General features: G+C 36.7%; 1 protein-coding gene across 5 annotated transcripts in view; it reads right to left on the bottom strand.

Moving 5' to 3' along the window:
* Ralgapa1 (Ral GTPase activating protein catalytic alpha subunit 1) overlaps positions 1–21,923 on the bottom strand; it is a 211,135-nt gene that overhangs the window by 148,220 nt on the left and 40,992 nt on the right. For 4 of the 5 annotated variants that reach the window (XM_028782695.1, XM_028782721.1, XM_028782713.1 and 1 more), the window contains exons 8-11: positions 18,563–18,701; positions 17,510–17,718; positions 13,590–13,829; positions 4,726–4,923 (exon numbers count right to left, since the gene is read on the bottom strand). In XM_028782695.1, coding sequence (XP_028638528.1) covers positions 4,726–4,923; positions 13,590–13,829; positions 17,510–17,718; positions 18,563–18,701 — 786 coding nt within the window. The remainder of the gene's footprint in view (positions 1–4,725; positions 4,924–13,589; positions 13,830–17,509; positions 17,719–18,562; positions 18,702–21,923) is intronic. The other variant, XM_028782699.1, reaches the window with a different exon arrangement.

Below are 21,923 nucleotides of genomic sequence, written 5' to 3'. Positions count from 1 at the left end.
CAGGGCTCTGATGCCTCCAAGAGTACCTACACCCATGTGCACATACTAACCTACAGACACAAAGACCTACATATAACGAAAAATAATAAAATCAATCTTAAAAAATCAATCAAGAGATAATGATTTTAACTGATTAAAGAAGCAATATATAGTCACTGTAAAAATTCTTACTAACAAAGCAAAGTAAAAACATTATGACTAGCCAATTAAAAATCAATTCATGTATAGAGTAATTTTTCTGTGCATATTCTCATATATTCTACAAACATTTTATACTATTCACAGCTTTGTAAAAGATGAATTCTGTTAAATGTCAGAATTTACATAACTTGAAAACAGATTCTTTACAGTAAAATTCTTATAACTATAATTTTAAAATAACAAAAATACTGCTTCAAACAATTACTACTGAAGCTTCCTGATTGAGTTTTGATACTGTTAGGTATTACAGACTACAAGTTACCTCACGTCAAAGCCTATTTTGTTGTGTTGTAGGCTGTGTGTGCACAGATGTATACAGTTACTTACACCCATGTGTGCTTGTACGGATACTTGATCCAGTGAGCCATCCTCCAGCCACTGCTACTTCTGAACATTCATTCATAGCATCTTCCTTTTCTCCCTCCCTCCCTGACAGAGTCTCATTCTATAGCCCAATTTGGCCTTGGACTATCAACAATCTCTCTGCTTTAGTCTCTCAATGGCTAGAATTATAGGTGTGAGCCATTATGCCTGCTCCTGCCCCTGTGTGATTCTAGGGATCCAACTCAGGGCCTTCCATGTGCTATGCAAGCAGTCTACCAGTGACATTCCCAGCCCTTTGTCACCAAGATTTTCAAAGAGCTGCCTTTTCACAGCTAATACAGAGTTATACCTACAACATACAGAGTCTTCTCCAATACTCTGTCATAACTAGAAACTGGAACAGGAACTGAGCACTGTGAGAAGCCAATACAACAGTCCATACGCTAGCCCAGCCTTTCTCTTGGGCTATCTCTACAATATGTCTTCTAAAGTTTTCCTAAATGATATATAAACCATATAGATAAGATTCTTATCTACAAACTCCCCTTTCTCCCTCCTCCAACCACATTAATCACCATCAACTAATCTGCACTTTTCAGTTTAAATCTTTCCATGAGTGGCAACTACACAACTGACCACCAAGATGTGTAGGTTTTTTACAGAGACTAACATGTATGTGCTCTCTTACAGTCACTTGCAACTGCCACTATCCTATCCCATGAGTGCCCCTGTTTCACTCTGGACTTGGCTAACACTTCCCAGTGGTCTGCTTGACCCAGACTGGCTTCTAATCTACTCTCTAGTTGCTTTTGACAGTCCTTCTAAAATATCTAACTACTCATGCGACTTTCAGGTTTTCCAAAGTCTGGCAACTAATCAGAGAGCACTGAACATATCACAAGTTATTGAACAGAGCCTAACCCCCACTTATCGCATACCTCACTCTCTCCTGACTACTCTTACCTAAAGCCGGAGGAGCTTTGTTTGGTGTGTTTTCAAAGTCCCTTACACCTTTGTGGGTGTTATTTATACCCTACGGTTCCTTTCCCATTAATCTATCCGATTTTCATACTGTATTACCATCTCCAGGAAGAGTATAAAGTACTGTCTTTCATGCTGTAGGATCATAGCAGTAACATGGTTTTATAATATGTACTTTATGACATTCTGAACATTTGGGGGTACTTTATTGGAAAATGCCACTGGGATTTAATGAGATGAGCTAGGAAATGCCTACTTCTACAAGGTGCATAACAGTACTGAAGACTCACAGAAAAAAACAGCCTAGTGTCTTCCAAACATGTTAAATGCTATGCGAAATAAAAACCCATTCATAATTACAAATCTGTTACTCCATTTTTAAGTATAATACCACAATTTTAAACAACTGTAATATATATTGAGTTTCTTAGATGTCAATCAATAAATGATTATATTGTTTGGGTTAATAACCTTAGAAGAGCTGCTGGAATCTTGAAAATGATGTGAGTAACCAACATACGATGAGCCATCGATAGATACATCTGTGTCAGCAACTCATCTTCCCCACTCCAGTCATTACTTCTTTCTACTATTTGTTTTTGTTTGTGTGTTAGCTTTGTTTGTGGTTTTGCTTGGTTGTTTGTTTTGTTGTTGTTGAGACAGAGTCTCACTATGTAGCTCAACTCCCCTGGAACTATGTAGACCTGGTCTCAAACACAGACATCCGACTGGCTCTGCCTCCCGAGTGCTGGAATTAAAGGCATGCACCACCACGTCTGGGCCCTGTTTGTAATTATGCATATAGTTTATTCTATTTCTATATAAATGATGCAGCATGAGTGTACACAGGCACAGTATAGCTAAAAACCTCCCTATTCATTCATGTGTGTCTATCCTGATTGAACTCCTCTTAATGAGGTTAAATTAAACTAAAATAAACAAATACTACCCAAATGTTCCTCCTGACTCAAAGGACACTGTACAGTAGAAAAGCAAATCAGGTAAGTACAGATAGTCTTTTCTACTCCTAATCTCACCTCAGTTTCTAGTTCCTGTGGAGTCTGACATATGACAAGGGTTGAACAATGAAAGGATGAAAACTTGCTTAGACCAGAGAGTAAGGGGATGGGTCAGTCACCCAGTACTGCCTCTGTACCCTTTTCTGTCAGCTCTGGGAATAAATTCCAGGCATTTTTATCACCAGCAACACATTTTATCATGTCAGGAAAGTTTGAATTCTGCAGTTAGCTTTAATGTAAAAAAGTCTAGGGAAGAATTCAAAATGTTCTGGTTTGTAGTAGGCAGCCATTCATAACAGTCAATATTTCAAGAAACGAAGGAACAGTAATTTGACAATCATTACACACAAAACATGTCCTCTAACATCAACTTTGATTTAAAATACCTTAAAAATATGATAGCATCTATCTCTGATATACACCCCAATTTCTTAAGCATGAGTTGCATAAATGATTGTGAAATAAGTGAACAATTTAGCGACACTGAAAAGTTTCTGAATGTACAACAGAAAATTACAATCAAAGGCATAGTGAATCCAAGCTGTTTCTGGCACTCTGGCCTGTGCTGCATTTCTTGACTGGACTAGTCCTGGCTGAATACACAGTATACATGATCTGTACTGCGCATTTCTTCATACCACAAAACATCAATGAATGCTGATCGGATTCAGGACTGCAGTATCTATAAATTGCACTGCTTTTACTATACAGGGAAAGATTCCTGCTCTTAGAAAATATAATAGTACAATAATGTATTTTGTTTTGTTTGGATTGTTAATATTTTAAGATTTTAATCTGTTATGTCCACAAAGGATATTAGCTTTTTATTTAGTTCTTTAAAATGTAGTTTGACCGGGCGGTGGTGGCACACGCCTTTAATCCCAGCACTTGGGAGGCAGAGGCAGGAGGATTTCTGAGTTCGAGGCCAGCCTAGTCTACAGAGTGAGTTCCAGGACAGCCAGGGCTACACAGAGAAACCCTGTCTCGAAAAACCAAAATATATATATATATATATATATATGTAGAGAGAGAGAGAGAGAGAGGGGCATAGTTATGGAACACAAAGACAGTATTTTCATATTGCCTTTCCCTGGCATGCAAGTATCAAATTAGTATTTCTTTGGATTGGAATGTCAGAATGTTTGATTATTAAGCTTCTGACTTGAGTAGCATTGTTTTAAAATGAATTTAGTTTGACATTAAGACAGAATTTCCAACAATTTTTTAAATGGTCTTAAAGATACTTTTAGTGAGTGGAGCCCAGAGCAAGGAGGGACAGGAATGAGGGGTGGGGGGGCAGAGTGAACCGGGCTGGAGCAAGAGGGAGAAGGGAAGGGGAAAATAAAAAAATACTTCTGATAGTTTATACTACATATTTATCCAAAGTGGTACAATTAGCATTGATGAATATAAACTAAAAATATCAATTAATATAAAATACTGAACACACTTGTGTCATCCAGGATCAAATACCCTTAAAGCCTTATTTCTTTATGTAAAAATCAGTTTTTATATTGATTTCATTAGTGCTTTTGTCATTATTAAACAATAATAACAATAACAATATTATATATATATAAATTGTTTGAAAATAATTTTTGAGTTATTATTAATGAATGATTCAGATTGTTTTTGAGATTATGTAAATTGGCTGGCCTGAAACTTGCTATGTAGACAAGACTGGCTTGAACTTCTGAGTAGCTGGATTAAACGTGTGAGCCACCTTATTTAAAATTGAGACCTTTTTAAAGACTGATATACAAAGTAGTTGTATAAAAATTGACTGGTTAAAAAATGTCACTGTTGAGAAAAGCTTACAATGCCCTGAACTATACAACATAACCTCAATACTGTTGTTATTTGCTTTTAAATTGTGAAATAAAAATAAAATTGTGACATCACAGAGCTTTGTAAAAGAGTACTGAGTAAATACTGTAATATAAAATGTTAAACATACTGAAAAGTATCTTTCTAAACATATTCATATTAACATATTATTATACTTTTGAAAAATAAAAATGATCTACTGAATTTACATTAGAACATATATATTGACAATTCCACAGGTGCATTCTCTCTCTTGCAAATGAGAACAGTCTTTCTCTCTTTCACATACCAAACACATACAAACAAACACAAACATAAAATAAAAATCTTTAAAATCAGACTTAAAAAGAACACATATGTCTTATAACCTTACCTCTTCTCTTTTGTCTCCATCTTCTACTGAAACGTCATGGTCTGTGGCGCCCTCACTGCAGGGTCTGTCTGAAGAAGCAATCACAGTCTCTTCAGGCTCCTGCATGAACAAAGGTTTTTCCTCTTGTTGAATCCACTCTTGATATACTTTTACCACTTTTCTCATAGCTGCTGCTTCACAAATTGGTAATAAAAATGCCTAGTAAATAAAAAAAAGAAAAAATAATACCTTTTCTTTTGCCACAAATATATTAATATATTTTCCATTTTATAAATAGGAGATAAAAACAATTTCACAAACTTAATCAACTCATTAAGTGTTCATCAACTCAGAAAAAAACCTTTTATTTCCAAATATTTTGTAAATACTTTGGAAGAGAAATACAGTGGATAGACATTGAAGCAGAAGGAAACAAAGATTTTGTTTTAACTGTATTACTCTAAATGGTGATATTCTTTGTTTCATGAAACTTTACTCTTACAAAATTCAATATAAATATAACTTCTCATAATAAGCCACATTTTATAACTTACATTTTTGCTGTTTTGAGAATTATTACCATTAAAATGCTTCCATAAAAAAACTTACTACAGATGCAGAATAGAGACAGGTGACTAAACAAGAATGGTGATATGGGACGTGAGAGAAGAGCACAACAAGATGGCACTCAAGACAATTCAGTACTAACTCTAGAAACAAAAAACAGCACAGCACATTAAAAGCTCTGTGCAAAGTCTCACAAACAGAATGGATGAAGGGTAAAAAAGAAAATCTGACTGAAGACAAAATGGAGGAACTGGAACAACACAGCAAAGGCAAAATTAAGGCAGAGAATTCCAAAATACATGTAACAGTATAAAAAGACCAAGTCTAAAGGTCACAAACATAGGGAAAAAATTATTTTAAAGACACAGAAAGCATTTCAAAAGAATTGTAACAGAAAATTTCCTAGAGTTAGGAAGGAAAGATATGTCTGTCTATATAAAGGAGAAATGTTTGGTTCAGAACAACAAACAATGAGGAAAGAAAGAACATGCCCTTGAATTTTAATAAGAACACTAAATATACAGAACAAAGAATGCATACTGATAACAGCAGAGAGAAACATAAAAGCAGGTCTATCATAATAAAAACAGATTTGTCAACTGAGACTTTAAGAAGTAGAAGGTCCCACGTTGATGCAGTAGATACTGCAGATAAAATTACCCAAGGCCTGAGGTCAATATTTCTATTTTGGTCAAGCTGCAAGAATGGCATATATAGCTTGATCATGCTAGCCCTTTTTGTCCTGGGAATACTTTTATTCCTGCCCATCGTATTAAAGCTTGTCTTTAACAGCATCAACATGTTGTTAAAGTACATGGCCAAATCTGAAATCTTTAAGCCAAAATACATGGCTTAAACCTGAAAATGGACCCCCCCCCCCGACAGAGTTATTAAACTAACAGACTGGCAAGCCAAGGATGGGTAAGATTCTGCCCAGAGCCTTACCAACCTAAGACAGAAATGCATTGCTCTGGATAATGCATATTCCAATAATGGGTAAGGAAGGCATTCTTGTCAGAATGATCAAAGACAGGCTCAGTTTTGTTAATGAAATAAAAAAGATGGAGAGGCAGAGAGCCTTTGGGACTGCTTGGCAAGAATCTGACATGGGCCAAGGACAAAGAAGTAGGCTTGAGGCAGGAATCTGACATTAGGCTAGAACAAAGAAGTAATTTCACACAGGAATCTAAATTTTAGGCTAATAAAAGGAAGTAGGCTTCAGACATGAAAATGACTTTGGGCTAGGACAGGGAAGTCAGCTCAGATACTTTGGTCATCCTGATAAGCCCTTAAAAACAGTGGTCACGGGAGTGTTCATGTAATTGTGTTTAATGCCTTGCTTGTTCTTTGACTCTTTGTGCTTACTGTCTTGCTTGTTCCTTGACTATTTGCATCTATTGTATTGCTTAGACCCTCAATCTAAAACTGACCTTAAAACATGCATGTAATTAAAATGGTACAAAAGCAAAAAGGAGGAGGGGGATGAGATAGGGGGTTCTAGGGAGGGAAAATGGGGAAAGGGGATGACATCTGAAATGTAAATAAATGAAATATCCAATAAAAGTTAAATTAATATTCTCCTGAAAGCAAAAAAAAAAAAAAAGATACATTTCAAGTTCTGAAAGCCAACTGCTAACCCACAAATACAGCCATGGCCAGCCAAACTGTCCTGTCACAGGAGGAGGAAAAGTAAAAATCTCATGATTAAAACAGGCTCACAGAATTTATAACCACTAAGCTATCTCTTTATAGAAGATACTTTAAAGGACTGTTCTAAACTAAAAAGAAAAAAATCCGTTCACAGTCTACAATTAATCATACCAGAATAAAGTTAACCAGGAAAGGAAAAAAAATAAAACCCTACAAGAATCAATAAAATAACAGAAATCAGTACAGCATTCAATAAACACTTTGAATAGTAATGGTTTCAGTTTCCCACGCAAAGTTATAGACAAGTAGACCAGAACAAAAGTAGGAACCACCTCTTTGTTCTAAGAAACATACTTTATCACAATAAAACAGACACCACCTTAGTTTAAAAAGCTCTAACAGGAGCTAAGGAAATGAATCACCAAGAGAATAGCTCAGTCTTCACATATATGCCAAGCACAGGCATACCCATTCCATAACACAAATACTAAAAAGACACACAGTAACCCCAGAACCACAACAGTGGGTGACTTCACTACCCTCCTCTTACTTACTGACAAATCATCTACATAAAAACAATCAGAATTAATTATTAATTAGTTAATGAGTTATCAATTTAATCTCCATTAAATGATACCATATATAGAATGAATTTAACAGATATCTACAGACTTTCATCCAAACACTAAAAAAATATAAATTTTTCTCAGAAGTCCCTAGAATGTTCTAAAGAGGTAATACATTAGCACACAAAGCAATTCTCAACAAACACAGGAAAACTGACTTATTTGGCTAGACACTATCAGGTCACAATGGAGTAAAACTATAATCAACAATATAAACAACCCCAGAACATACACTTATGGAAACTAAACAACACTATTAAATGATGAATGGGGCCTTGAAGAAATTAAGAAATTTCCAGAATTGAATGAAAACAAAAACACATACAGACCTATTGAGACACAATAAAAGCTGTCCTAAAGGAAGGTTTAGAGCTCTAACTTCCTACATTGAAAATTCAGAGAGAGGCCGGTGGTGGCGCACGCCTTTAATCCCAGCACTTGGGAGGCAAAGGCAGGCGGATTTCTGAGTTCGAGAGTTCGAGGCTAGCCTTGTCTACAGAGTGAGTTCCAGGACAGCCAGGGCTACACAGAGAAACCCTGTCTCGAAAAACCAAAAAAAAAAGAAAGAAAGAAAGAAAGAAAGCTCAGAGAGATCTAAGTAAATAACTTAGGGCTCTGAGTAAGGAACAAGGCAAAGCCCAAGGACTAGAGGAGAGAGCTCACTAAGAGCACAACAGAAATTAATGCAATGAAAGTAGTGATCACAATGAAACAGGGAGCTGTCTCTTTGAAGGGATAAACAAAATTGGCAAACCTTTAGCCAAAGAAAAAGACCCAAATAAAATTTGAGATGAAAAGAGAGCCATAACAACAGATACCACTGAAATTCAATAAATAGGTTTTTCCTTACAATCATATTCTACTAGGTTGGAAAACCTAAAAGAAATGGATGAACTTCTAAGTGCTTATAATTTACCAAGACTAAATCAAGATGTGATAAACCAGAGATCTGTAAGTTATATTAAAACTAGAAAGACATAAAAAAATTACACACTAATCACCCTAATATATATGCGGAAATTCTCAAGAAAATGCTTAAAAACAAATTTAAAATCACATCAGAAAGATCATTAATCATGATCAAGTTGGCTTTATTCTTAGATATGCTATATATCTAAGTCAATAAATGCTATAAAGTTCAAAAATGGGTAGAAATCACATGATCACCTTGATAGATATACTTTTGACAAAATTTAATATCCACCCATGATAGAAGTGCAGAAAAAACTAAAAATGGAAGGAACATATCTCAACATAATAAAGGCTATATATTACAAACCTATAGTCCACAAAATGCTAAATTGTGGAAAGCTTAGATCCATTTCTAAGACAAGACATAAGAATGTCTGATGCTCTCCAGCCATTCCTATTCAATACAGTGTTTGAAGATTAGATGAGTAAGACAAAAGAAAAAAAGGGATACAAATAGAAAAGGATAAAGTCAGTGTATCTTTATTTGTACTATGACATGACTCTATATGTAACAGGGCCCCAGACCTTAGTAGACCCCTTAGCACAACTGACTCCATGATGGAGATGTCATTCAGCCTATGAAACTTAGCACAGCACCTCCAGCCAAAATGAAAACAGACTGATCCATCAAACTCTGGGAAAGTCTCTAAATTTACTAATCTTACTTTTTAGCTTCTATGGTTCCTCTTCTGGCTAACTGTTCTCATTAACTGAAATATGTCAACCCAGAACATACTTTTTGTACTGAAAGACCCTGAGAAAGACTCAGTGATAATCTGGGATCTTGAACACTCAATGTAGTTGCTGACCAGCTAATAAAGACTTTCTATTGACTTAAACCATGTCCAAGCAGTCCTTTCCTCATTACACATAAAACTCGAAATATTCCATCACAAAACAATTAAGAGCTAATAAACATTTTAAACAACATGCAGAGACTCAAATTTAACACACACAAAAATCAGTAGCTTTCTTATATACCAGTGATAAACACACTGAGAATGAATCAGAAAAACCCCATTCACAATAGCCTCAAAACACAGACAGAGACAGACTGACCAACACACACAGACACAGACACACACAGACACACACAGACACACACAGACACACACACACACGAATAAATCTAACCAAGAAAAGGATATGTTTTTTACAACTGATTGTTAGTACATGTTTAGTATATGTGCACCATGGTGTACATGTGAAGATCAGAAGCTAACTTTCCACCATGTGGGATTCCAGGGATCAAACTCAAGTTATTAGGCTTGACAAGAACCTTCATCCACTGAGCCATCTCGCCAAACCATGGAATCTTTTCAATGAAAATTTTAAAATACTGAAGGAATCTGAGGAAGGCACTAAGATGCTCACAGATTAAAAGAATTATACTGTGAAAATGATCATCCTACCAAAAGCAATTTATAGATACATGTATTCACAATCAAAATTCTATAATCATCCTTCACAGAAATAGAAAACTTTAAAATTCATACAGAAGCACAAAAGACCCTAGATAGCTAAAGCAATCCTGAGCTAAAGAATAATGCTAACGGTATCATCAAGTGTAATTACTAACATATACTACAGTCATAAAGACAGCATGGAACTGGTGGGCAAACAAACAAGCAGCTAGAGTGGGAGGAAACAGTGGGACTCATATATCAGCTCACACAGTGGCCGTCATGTTGCTTTTGATAAAGATGTCAAAAACAAACATTGAAGACATCTTTCTTCTTCTATAAGTAGTGTTAGGATGTCCACATCTGAATGAAAGTAAAACATTGTATCTCATTCTGCACAAAAATCAACTCAAGAGGGATCTTCATGGATTTTTTTTTAAAAAAAGCACTTCTGTATTACAAAAGAAATATGGAAATATAGAGTGAAGCACCTTACAGTTTGAAAGAAAATTATTGCCAGCTATGTATCTGACAGAGGATTAGTATTCTGAATATAGGAATGGACTATATTCAGAACTTTAATGAACTAAATAAAAACCTAAACTATAAGGAAAGAAACAAACCAACCAAAAATGTTCAATAGATACGTTTAATAGTGCTCAACATCCTTGGTCACCAGGGAAACACAAATTAAAAGTACACTAAAGTTACATCTCATCCCAATTAGAATGGCTCTTGTCAAGAAAACATACGAGGTGCTAGAGAGATGGCTCAGCAATTAAAAACACTTGTTCTTGCAGAAGACATTGGCTCAATTCCCAGCACCCATATGGTGGCTCAAACTGCCCATAACACCAGTTCCAGGGGATCTGACACCCCTCTTATGACCTCTGTGGGCACCTGGCATGCATATGGTACACAGAAACATGCAAAAAACCACCTCATATACAATATTTTATTGAAATATTTATAATTAATATTTATTTATATATTTTATATAAATAAATCTATATAAAATAAATATTTAAAAAAAAAAACAAAAAACCCAAAACAACAGTGCTGATAAGGATGTGAAGGAAAAGGAACGCTTCATTCATTGTAGTGGGCATGTAAACTGGTCCAGTTGCTATGAAAATCAGTAAAGTTTCTCAAAATGATACAGCTATACCATATCAAGGCATTTACCCAAAGAATTCTATATGCACCACAGAGATAACTGCGCGCCCATGCTCATGGCTGCTCTATTCACAAGAACCAGGAGATGAAACCAGCCTACATGTCCATCAGACAAAGACAAGACAATGCAAGGGTGGCATGTACAACGGATTTTATTTGGCCATAAAGAAAAATGACAAATAAGGAGAGTAACTCAGGTTAGGGTATGTGTTCTCTCTCACATACAGTACTAACTTTCTCTTTCATATGTGGACATTTATGTAGGCATATGCAGAGGCTAGGGAAATAAAAAGGAGCGCATGAGATGGATTAAAGAATTTTAAAGGGGGCGATAAAATGCTTGTGACATCGAAATGAAAGGAAGACTACTGAGAACTGGGTAAGGAGATAGGGCCAAGAAGGAGGTGTACACTAACAATGTATAGAAAAGACATGAGAAAATCTAATACTTAATAGGTAGTTAAAAGCCAGCCAGGGTTAAAAGTGAGAAGTTGTCTCAAAAAAACTAAAAGGAAAAACCAAAAAACAAAACCCACCCAGACACACAAGATAAAGCCAGTGATGCAGCCGTGGAGTCTACTGTGGCTAAACACTGCTTTCTAACTGCTTTCTAACTGCTTTCTCACAAGAGAAAATTTACACCTAGCACTGTAACCCATTCAAATGCCTAGGTTAGGAAAATCACAGACACCAGTGGGGAAGCTATTGCTGTCATTTTGCTAAGTAGATGTGCCTATCAAACTATCTCTTGTTTCTTCACCCCTGACCCCTGGTTTTGAGACAGGGTCTCACCACACCAGGCTGGCATCAAACTCTGAGTGACCAACCTGCTGCTGGATTTCCAGCTAGCCTCTGCCTTTTGAGTTCTGGGATGAAGGCATAAACCATAACACTTGTCCTCAAATTATTTTTTAAATAACTATGCTTAGACTCACATATGAGTGCTATTGTAAGGGTTAGTCAGAAACATTTCTTTGTGCAGAGGTCAGCAATGACAACAAAGACTCATAACTAGTACAGGGAATAAACTGACTGTCGGTACGATGGGAATCCATAACACCTCCTCCAAAAACAAACAGGAAGAGGGCAGAAATGTTAGGGAAGCAGGAGGCAGAGAGCTGTGGAACACTGACTTACTATGATTGTCAGACTCCTGAACTCTCAGCAGCTCTGATTACTTGTTCAAGATCTAAACAAGATTGGACTGGTCAAAATCCTGTCATGGAACAGGGAAAAGTACATGGACCCCAACCGCACTCTGAAGATTTATACACAGTAAAGGGGGAGGGAGAGGCATTTTCCTCAGTGGTCTAGCCACTGGTAAGGTACCCACACTCCTTTAAACAAAATACTCTAATGAAACTCATTCATACATGGGGAGGAGAGCTAGAGTTGGGAAGAGTTAGAGGGGTTAGCAGAATTGAGTATGACGAAAATGTCTACGTACATGTGTGAAAATGTCATATATAAAAGTGTCATAGCTTTTATTTTAGCTTACAACTCCAGGTTATAATGCATTATTGTTAAGGAAGTCACAAGAGCAGTTAGTCACATCACAACCACAGTCAGGGGCCGAGAGAACGGAAAGCATGTAGCCTTCCAAGACTTAGTTCACCTTCTGCACTCGTATACAGTTCAGTACACCCAGTCCAGAGACTCGTGTTGTCCACGCTGGGCTGGCTGTTCCCACGTCATTTAATTATAATCAAAACCAGTTCTCATGCCTACAGGCCAACCTGATCTAGACTGTTCCTCAGACTCTCTTCCAGATAAGTTCAGGTTGTATCATATTGACAGTTAAACTAACTGTCACAGAGTGCTGACCAGTTTTGTACTGACATACACCAAAGTCATTTGGGAAGAAGGAACCTCAAATGAGAAAATATCTGTATAAAACCAGCCTGTGAATAAATACTATGTTGTAGCTTTTGGTTGATAATTGCTGTGGGAGGGCACTGCTTAAGTGAGCAGTGCCACCCCTGGGTGCTGTAAGCAGCCAGGCTGAGCACAAGCAAGGAGAAGCAAGCCAGTAAGCAGCACCCCTCCAGAGCAATTAGAGTCCTGCTTTGAGCTTCAGTCCTGACTCATCTGGATGATGAGTGCAACAAGCTGTAAGTAAACCCTTTCCTCTCCAGGATAACTTTGGTGTCGTGGTGTTTTATCACAGCAACAGAAGCCCTAACTAAGAAACACAGTGAACAAGTATGAACTGTTTTGATAACATAAGGACTATGAAGGGAGGAAATGGAAAGAAAGAGGGTGAGTGTCCAGTAGAGCACGTGTTAGCATGGACAGAACTCTGTGCTTCATTTGGAGAGGAAAACAACAACCAGGAAACGGGAGGAAAATATTAAAGGGCTTTTATATAAGTTTATGAATCTTAAAATTAATTTAAAAGAATCTTCATAAGGAATCTACTTTAAATGGCTAAAAAAAAAATCAATATATGCAATAATTCCATTACAATCTAAAAATGCTCACAGTATTTTACCTGACGAAATATCTCTGTGACAAAGTTTACATTGCTTCTCTTAGATGAAAACACTCTGCGAACAATTTCAATGTCTGTGAGGTGTTCTTCATCGATGCTACAGAGGCTGGAAGAGCTCGGCTCTCGCTCCGTGAGGGTGCTTGTGTTGGAATGAGACTGCTCAGGCTCTACAGCTTTGTCTGCTTTATCAGCAGTATCACTTTTGCTTTCTTCTCTGGATACCAAACTAGCAGCTGCTCTCTAAAATGAAACAAAAGAATATCATTTGTCACTCAAATTAATGTTTTGTTTTTAGCAAATATTAGTAGACCCCAAAGCCACATCCAACACTGCTTAAAAGCCAGATATCCAACTATACTTAGAACCCATTCTGAATAATTAGGCAGAATGCAAATAACATCTAAGTGATACAGAAAAACTCAAATGTGTAGTAAGAAGTCATCTACTCATCTGTAATTAAACTGAAGTAATTGAATAGTTATCAATTAAGCCTATATGAGAAACCTCCAACACACAGGCACGGAGGCAGCTCAGGCCTTCCAGAATAAGTAATGACACATGGAAACAGCAGCGGGCTATTTCCTTCACAACGCTAAAGGTTTAAAACTTCCTGAAGCAGGAGCAGAACAAGAAGAGAAGCAGAGAAAGTAGGAGGAGACGGAAACAAAATTCAAGACAGCAAACAAGGATAAAACTAAAAGAAAATCTTAGGATTTTTGAGGAAATGCTATATACTGTAATAAAAGAATATTTGTCAAGACTGAAGACCAAGCCTAAATGTGATCAAATCAACCTCTTCCCAGGGACACAAAGACAGCTTTATATATGCAAATAAACAAATATAATTCAATATGAAAACAGACTAAAAAACAAAACCATATGGTTGTCCTATCAAAAAAAGGCCTGTTACAAAATCCAATATTACTTCATAATTAAAGTCTTGGAGAGGCTAAGGGATACAAGGGACATACCTCAACATAATAAAGACAATTTACAGCAACCATCACAACCAACATCAACCTAAATGAGATAAACCCAAAGCATTTCCACTAACATCAGGAACAAGACAAGGATGTTTACTCTCTCCATGCCTATTCAATAGCTAGAGCAATAAGACAACTGAAGGAGACCAAGGGGATACTCATAGAAGAGGGGAAAGACCAACTGTCTTTATTTGCAGATGACAGGACTTTTATACATAAAAGACCCTAAGAAATTTACTAGAAAACTTATACAGCTGCTAAACACTTTCAGCAAAGTAGCAGGATATAAAATTAACACACACACCACACCCCCCCCCCAAAATTAGCAGTCTTCCCATATATAAATTAGAAATACACTGAACAAGAAATAAGGGAAATGGTATCTTTTACAGCAGTCTCAAAACTGCTGAAAACACTGGAATAACTCTAACCAAGCAAGTAAAAGACGTTTATACTAAAAATGTTAAGACATTGAAAAAACTGAAGATACCAGAAGATGAAAACAGCCATGTTCATGGAGCCATGGAATTGATATTGTAAAAATGGCCATCCTACCAAAAGCAATTTATAGATGCAATGGAATCTTCATCAAAATTCAACACATTTTTTTTCACAGAAATTAAAACTGCACATGGGAACACACACACAAAACCACAAACCAGGATAGCTAAAGCAATCACACAAACAAAGGAACTGGTAGAAGTATCACTATCCCAAATTTCAAGTTGTATTGCAGAGCTACAGTAATAGAACCAGCAAGGTACTGGCATAAAAACAGACACACTGATCAATGGACTCGAACTGAAGGCTCAGACAAACCCACACACCTATGGACACCTGATTTTTACAAAGAAACCAAAAATACACACAGGATGGCTAAATGCAGAACTGAATTCAAATAGATCCCTATTTATCAACCTGACAAAACTCAACTCCACACGGATCAGGGATATCAATATAAGACCAGATACCCTGAATCTGACAGAAAGAAAGTGAAGAATATGTGCAAGCTCATTGGCACAAGAAAGGGCTTTCTCGACAAGACACTGATAGCATTAAGATCAACAATTAAACAACAGGACCTCAAGGAAACTGAAAAGATCATGGCAAACCAACCATCATTTCAGGAAAGTGGCAGCCTAGAGAATGGGAAAACATCTAAGGATTAGTATCTAAATATAGACAAAGAACTTGAAAAACATAAAAAACAACAATTTAAAATGAGCTACAGAACTGAGGAGAGTTCTTAAAAGATGAAACACAAATGGCTGAGAAACACATAAAGAAATCAACACCTTTAACCATCAGAGAAATGCAAATCAAAACTACTTTAAGATTTCACCTTACATCAGTAAGGATGGCCAAGATAAATAAAACAAATCAGATCATATGCTGGTGTGGTTGGGGAGGGGAACACTTATTCACTGTTAGTGGGAGTACAAATTGGTACAGGCACTATTGACATCAGTGTGGCACTCTTCAGAAAGCTGGAAATCTATATCAAGATCCAGCTATAGTAGTCTTGGGCATAAATCTTTTGGGTACAAAGGGCTCTATATCTTACTAGAGAGATACTTGCTTATCCATGCCTACTGCTGCTTTATGCATAATAGCCAGAAATTAGAAACAGCCTAAATGTACATCAACTAATGAACAGACAATGAAAACATAGTACATTTACATAATGGAATTCAGCTGTTATTAAAAAAGAAAGAAAAGAAAGTTACAGGTGAATTGATGGAAGTAAAAAAAAAAAATCATCCTGAGTGAGATAACTCAGACCCAAAAAGACAAATATTACATGTCTTTTCTTATATATAGTTGCTAGTTTCCAACCTTTGATATCTGTGCTACAATCCCCACAGAGGTTAAGTACTTTCTACGGTGGGATAAGATTATGGAGCAATAAGGAAAAAGTAGAATAGGAAGATTATCTGGGGAGAGGGGTAAAAAAGGATAAAGGAGAGGAACAACTAACACTAAACCCCATTTGAAAAACCACATGGAAATCTACAACTGCAGAAGCTTCCTACAATCTATGCATATATGATAGAATCTAAACGAAGTCACCAAATAATAAGAGACAACGCCCCAACTAAACATCTTACGCCACTAAGTAAAACCTCGAGTGCCAGAAATGGATTGGATCTTATTTAGTTGTTGGCCAAAGGAACCCAATGGAAATACCCAAACATCACAAACTACTGGCAAGGTTATTGGTTACTCTCCCTCTCCACAACCTGATGATAAGACCCTACTGCTGAAGACACTTACTTATGTCATCAAACATGGAAAAATCAAACTGGATAAACTGTTCAATTTAAAACACACACATAATTTAAAACACGGTTTCTCCATTTCATAGCTGTGCAACATCCTATTTTCTTTTTAGACTCAGCATCTATTGATACTTGGAGGGACTTGGGCCAGACTTCACATCTGTAGTCTGTGAATGTTTAGAAACTAAAAAGGCTGAGGTCAGAGGATAAAGCAGTAGGGAAATGAACTGATAGTTGTGCAAGCATGAGAACCAGAGTTACACTAAAAGTTATACACTAAGGCGGGGGAAACAGCATATAAAGGGCCACACTATCTGCAGTTTCAATAATCTCTAACAAATTCCCTGTGAATAAAGGAGACTATTAGTCCATTAACACTGAGATAAACTGGAACCTGAGACTAATATATGGCTAAAAAGCATCTTCTGCATCTCTCAAGCTTTCTTTTTTTTTTTTTTTTTAAAAAAAAAACCAATATTATATAAATTTTATTTTCTTCTAAGAAAATACATACTACGCCTACAATAACAGTTAAAATTTAAGTTTTGAGATAGATTTTTTTCAAATAAACCATCACTAGCATCCACTCTAAATATGCTGTATAACTAAGGCAAGTAAACTCAGGAAGTCACTTAACCTTGGTTCATTCATACATTACCTGAATATTCTTTGGCAAAACTTCACCTTCCATCCCAGGAATATTAGGTCCTGACTGCGGTTTTGGCTCCAGCCAGAAAGAAACCAGCCAACGAATGACAATAACCCGAGCCTGGATGAAAGGCTCTTTTGTACAATATATTGTTTCATTGGTTTCAGCATCCTTCTTTATCATCACATAGTGAGGCTTTGGTCTGATCTGTGGGATATCTATACAAAAATGGAAAATAAAACATAGGATGAAAAAAATAATTATCCCTAGCTAAGCCTACATTTTAAAAGTCTTCAGAAGATATTTTGACACTACACTGTTTTTAGAAATGTTAATAAAAATAAATAATTCTATAATATTAGATGCTACCTAAGAACCTAGAAGAATGAACCATACATTAGGCTAATATAAATAAAAACAAAAACATGTCTTTTCCAAAATTCCACCTCCCCAAATCAAAACAAAACAAAACACATGTATTTTCCAAAATTCAATCAATCTAGCATTCGGGAGGCAGAGGCAGGAGGATTTCTGAGTTTGAGAATAGCCTGGTCGACAGAGTGAGCTCCAGGACAGCCAGGGCTACCCAGAGAAACCCTGTCTTGAAACAAAAGTAAAACATGCAAATAAAAAGATTCAATGAGATGGCCATGATGGCGATACCTGAGCCTGCTAGTTGCCTGAAGATGTTCCCTGTGGAGCATCTTTCTTCAAAATAGATTTTCTACATACAGATTTATCTCTTCCTTTATATAAGAGCCAGGTCTCCCTGGCTCCTAAAAATTTTAAGTTTTAAAAAAGGAATACACACACAACCCCTAACGATCACAGAAACATTAGAATTCAGATTAAACTACTATTAACTATTAGATGAGATCCAGAGAACAATTTTTTAATGAAACGTTTCCATTCTCAGTAAAAATTTATTACCATAAATGTACTTTTGCTATAAATCTGGGTATAGCATCAATACAAATAGTAGATGTCAATTTTCTGTAAGTAACGAATGCCATTGACATTTTATTCTTATGTGTAGATTGTAAAATTCTAAATTATTCTTACCAAGTACAGGATGATACAAACTATTCTCCTTGCAGATGTTTGGGAAAATATAAGGCAAGTAAAACTTCTTAAAATGTGAAAACAAAAATGAAAATCCCCTTTCTTGGTTTTCTTTGTTCTTCCATTCTAAACTTTTTACCTAAAAATAAACAGCATCATTACCTAAAAATTACAATCACCCAGGAAAACAGAATTTCTTAAATATAGTTTAGCTGCTTTAAACAAGTTTATAAAAGTTATATTATACTTTAGACTATGAAAATCAAAATACATAGCAAAAGTTCCATTCTTTATTTTTATTAGCATATATAATGTACAAATGGATTTTATTACACATATTTTTATACACGCACATATAATGTACTTTGATTATGTAGTCCATTCTTTAAAATTGGTCTAAGATACGAACATATTACATATATTTTTTAAAATCTTACATTGAATTGCAAAGTTATGAAAATGACTCATTTGGTTATATTAATGACGAATATACTAATTTTCTTTCCTATCCCTACCTGAATAATTGTGATCAAAAGCATAGGTATATGTGGCCAGGAGTGTGTATGTATTCATAGTGGTAAATAGGCAAGTGCAGATATCAAAGTCTCAGAACAGGAAGCAGGGTATACATTAAAGACAGAAGAACAGTACAAACTTTGAGCCTGAGATGTGTACAAAGAATGTCCATGAAGTGTGCAGTAAAGGAACAGGAGGACACAGAATACTACTGCTCCTCTACTGTGAATCCAGCAAAATGAGAACAGTGCCTAAGAAAGAGATTTGCAAAGGCCCAAGGTGAGTGTTTAGAACCCAGTCAAGGAGAATGTCTCCAGAGCATGGGAATGTTGATTTGGGTAAATACGATCATTTTCAAGAAGGCTAAATAAATAATATATTGAGAAAGAAAAAGAGTGGAACAATGGGGACAGATTGTGCATACATATTTATTCTTCAGTCTTAGTCATTCAGGGGATCTAGAAATAGCAACACTCAGTACTGACAGTAGTGAGTACCCTGTAAACACAATACTCCAGAGAGGGTCCAAGAAAGTATAAGATGAAACTGCAACAGTAAAGAATTCCATTGGAGAAGGCGGTGGTGGTGTACACTTTTAATCCCAGCACTCAGGAGGCAAAAGCAGACGGAACACTGAGAGTTTGAGAACAGCCAGATCTATATATGAGCTGCAAGGAAGCCAGGACTAGGTAAAAAGATCTGACTCAAAACAAACTATTAAAAAAAATAAAGCAACAACAAAAGAATAATATTGAGGAACAGCAAGACGGTTCAGTGAGTAAAGGTCCTTGCCACCAGCCCTGACAACCTAAGACAATCCTCCAGGGCACACGTGGTGGAAGGAAACAATCAGCCTCCACAAGCTGCTCTCTGACTTCCACATGTGCACCACACATATCTTGCCCCTCTCCAATTAGATGAAAACAAAAGTAATAAATTTTTAAAAGAATTTTATTAGAGACAATTAAAAATGCATATAAATAATCTTGAAGTCACAAGAATCCAACAACCTATCCTGAGAGAAGTAAGTATATGAATAAACAAACAGGAAGGGGGAGAGAGCTTCTGCAGATAATTCCAGGCCTATGCTGCCACAATAGGATCATTTTTCAATGCTGGATAAAAAGAGGAAAAATTCAAATATCCCACTAATAAATGAATACACTCTTGGCATATAATTAATTTTATTAACTAAGTTGACATAGTTAATTAATAAAAAGAGTTGATTATACTACAACATGAGTGAATTCTGAAAGCATGTGCTAAGTAAAAGAAGCTAATCAAAAAAAGAATATACTGTACGAGCCTATTTTAACTTCACTAAATGACTTCATTTATTTGAAATATTCAGTTTAGCATGTATAGATTAGTGTTCCCCCAGGGCAGCAGATGAAGTGACTCTGGAATAAGAAGACTCTTAGTGGGATTTAGACTTCCTATGAGCAGAAACTACCAAAAATCATCTGTACTGACAGCAGCACAGTCCTTAAAAACATCTACTACACTACATTCTGTGTGACAGCCAGACTGCGTGTACATAATAGCTCAATAAAACTGTCTGTCAACAATTATTGGTTGGCAACATCATAGTAAAAATTCAGAAAGAAGTCTTCAAAATACTTAAATATTTGAGTAAAATTTTGACGAGGAGGTTACAAAATGCATTTCCCCCAAATACTTATTGATTATAAAAAGAAAAACATTATTACCACATTGAAAAGGCCTGGTAGACATCACCTTAACCAGAGCATAAAAATATATACTATAGATATATAAAAATTCACTCTCAATCATCGTCAGAAAAGCTTTTTCTTGCAGTCTGTCACGGTTAATACAGAAACTAGTCAGAATGCTGACAGTAAGTGACTGTGAATGCTTAGCCAAAGATGGGTCAGACTATATCCCCATCCAAGGTGTGCAGAGCATCCTAGAAGAGGGAAGAGAAACAATGCAAAAGCCAAAGGACAGAGAAGGAAAGTTGTGAAATGCTGTTCTCGGGACATTACATGGGCTGCTGCACAAATCAGCTCAGAGTAGCTGCGGCTGCCTGCACAAGATCAAGCCAGTCAAAAGTAAACTGAAGGAGGGGCCGTCTGAAGACCTTTCCACCTGAGTATCCATCCCATGTGCAGTCACCAAAGGTAGATGCTGATGTGGAAGTCAGGAAGTGCATGCTGATAAGAGCCTGATATGGATGTCTCCTCAGAGGTCTTCAAGAGTCTGACATATTCAGAGGCAGATGCTCACAACTAGCCATTGAAGTGATTATGGGGTTCTCAATGGAGGAGTTAGAGTGAAGACTGAAGGAGCTGAAAGGATTTGTGGCCCCATGAGGAGAGCAACAATACCAACCAACCACAGCTCCCAGGGTCTAAACCACCAGCCTGGGAGCACTTATGGAGGGATCCAGGGCCTTAGCTGAATATATAAGAGTGGAGGGCCCTGCTGGGCACAGGTGGAAGATGAGATCCTTGACCTCATGAAGGCTGGACGCCCCAGGGGGTGGGAGTTTTGAGGGTGGGGAGGTGGGAGTGGGGGGGTAGATAGAGGTTACATCCACAAAGAAGAAGGAGGAGGTGTGAGGGGATTGGGGGTTCCTGGGTGGGTGGGGGATGGGGTAAGGGGACAACATATGAAATGTAAATAAAACATCCAATAAAAAAATTAAAAAAAAAAAAAAAAAAGTCCAGGATGGATGGGAGACAGGCTCTCAAGCACCAGTCCTGACAAATGAGCTATTGGAAGTCGGTAGCTGCTGAGGAAAGTATAGTCTCTTTTCTCTGGGAATGTGGCTTCTAGTGGGTTGTCCATGCCCCAGCAGAGGGCCCCATACCCATGCACACCT

The sequence above is a fragment of the Grammomys surdaster genome, unplaced genomic scaffold (assembly GCF_004785775.1).
Source record: "Grammomys surdaster isolate TR1022 unplaced genomic scaffold, NIH_TR_1.0 98, whole genome shotgun sequence".
NCBI lineage: Eukaryota > Metazoa > Chordata > Mammalia > Rodentia > Muridae > Grammomys > Grammomys surdaster.
Note: the sequence above shows the minus strand (reverse complement) of the source record. Positions and strands in the feature narration are given on the sequence as shown.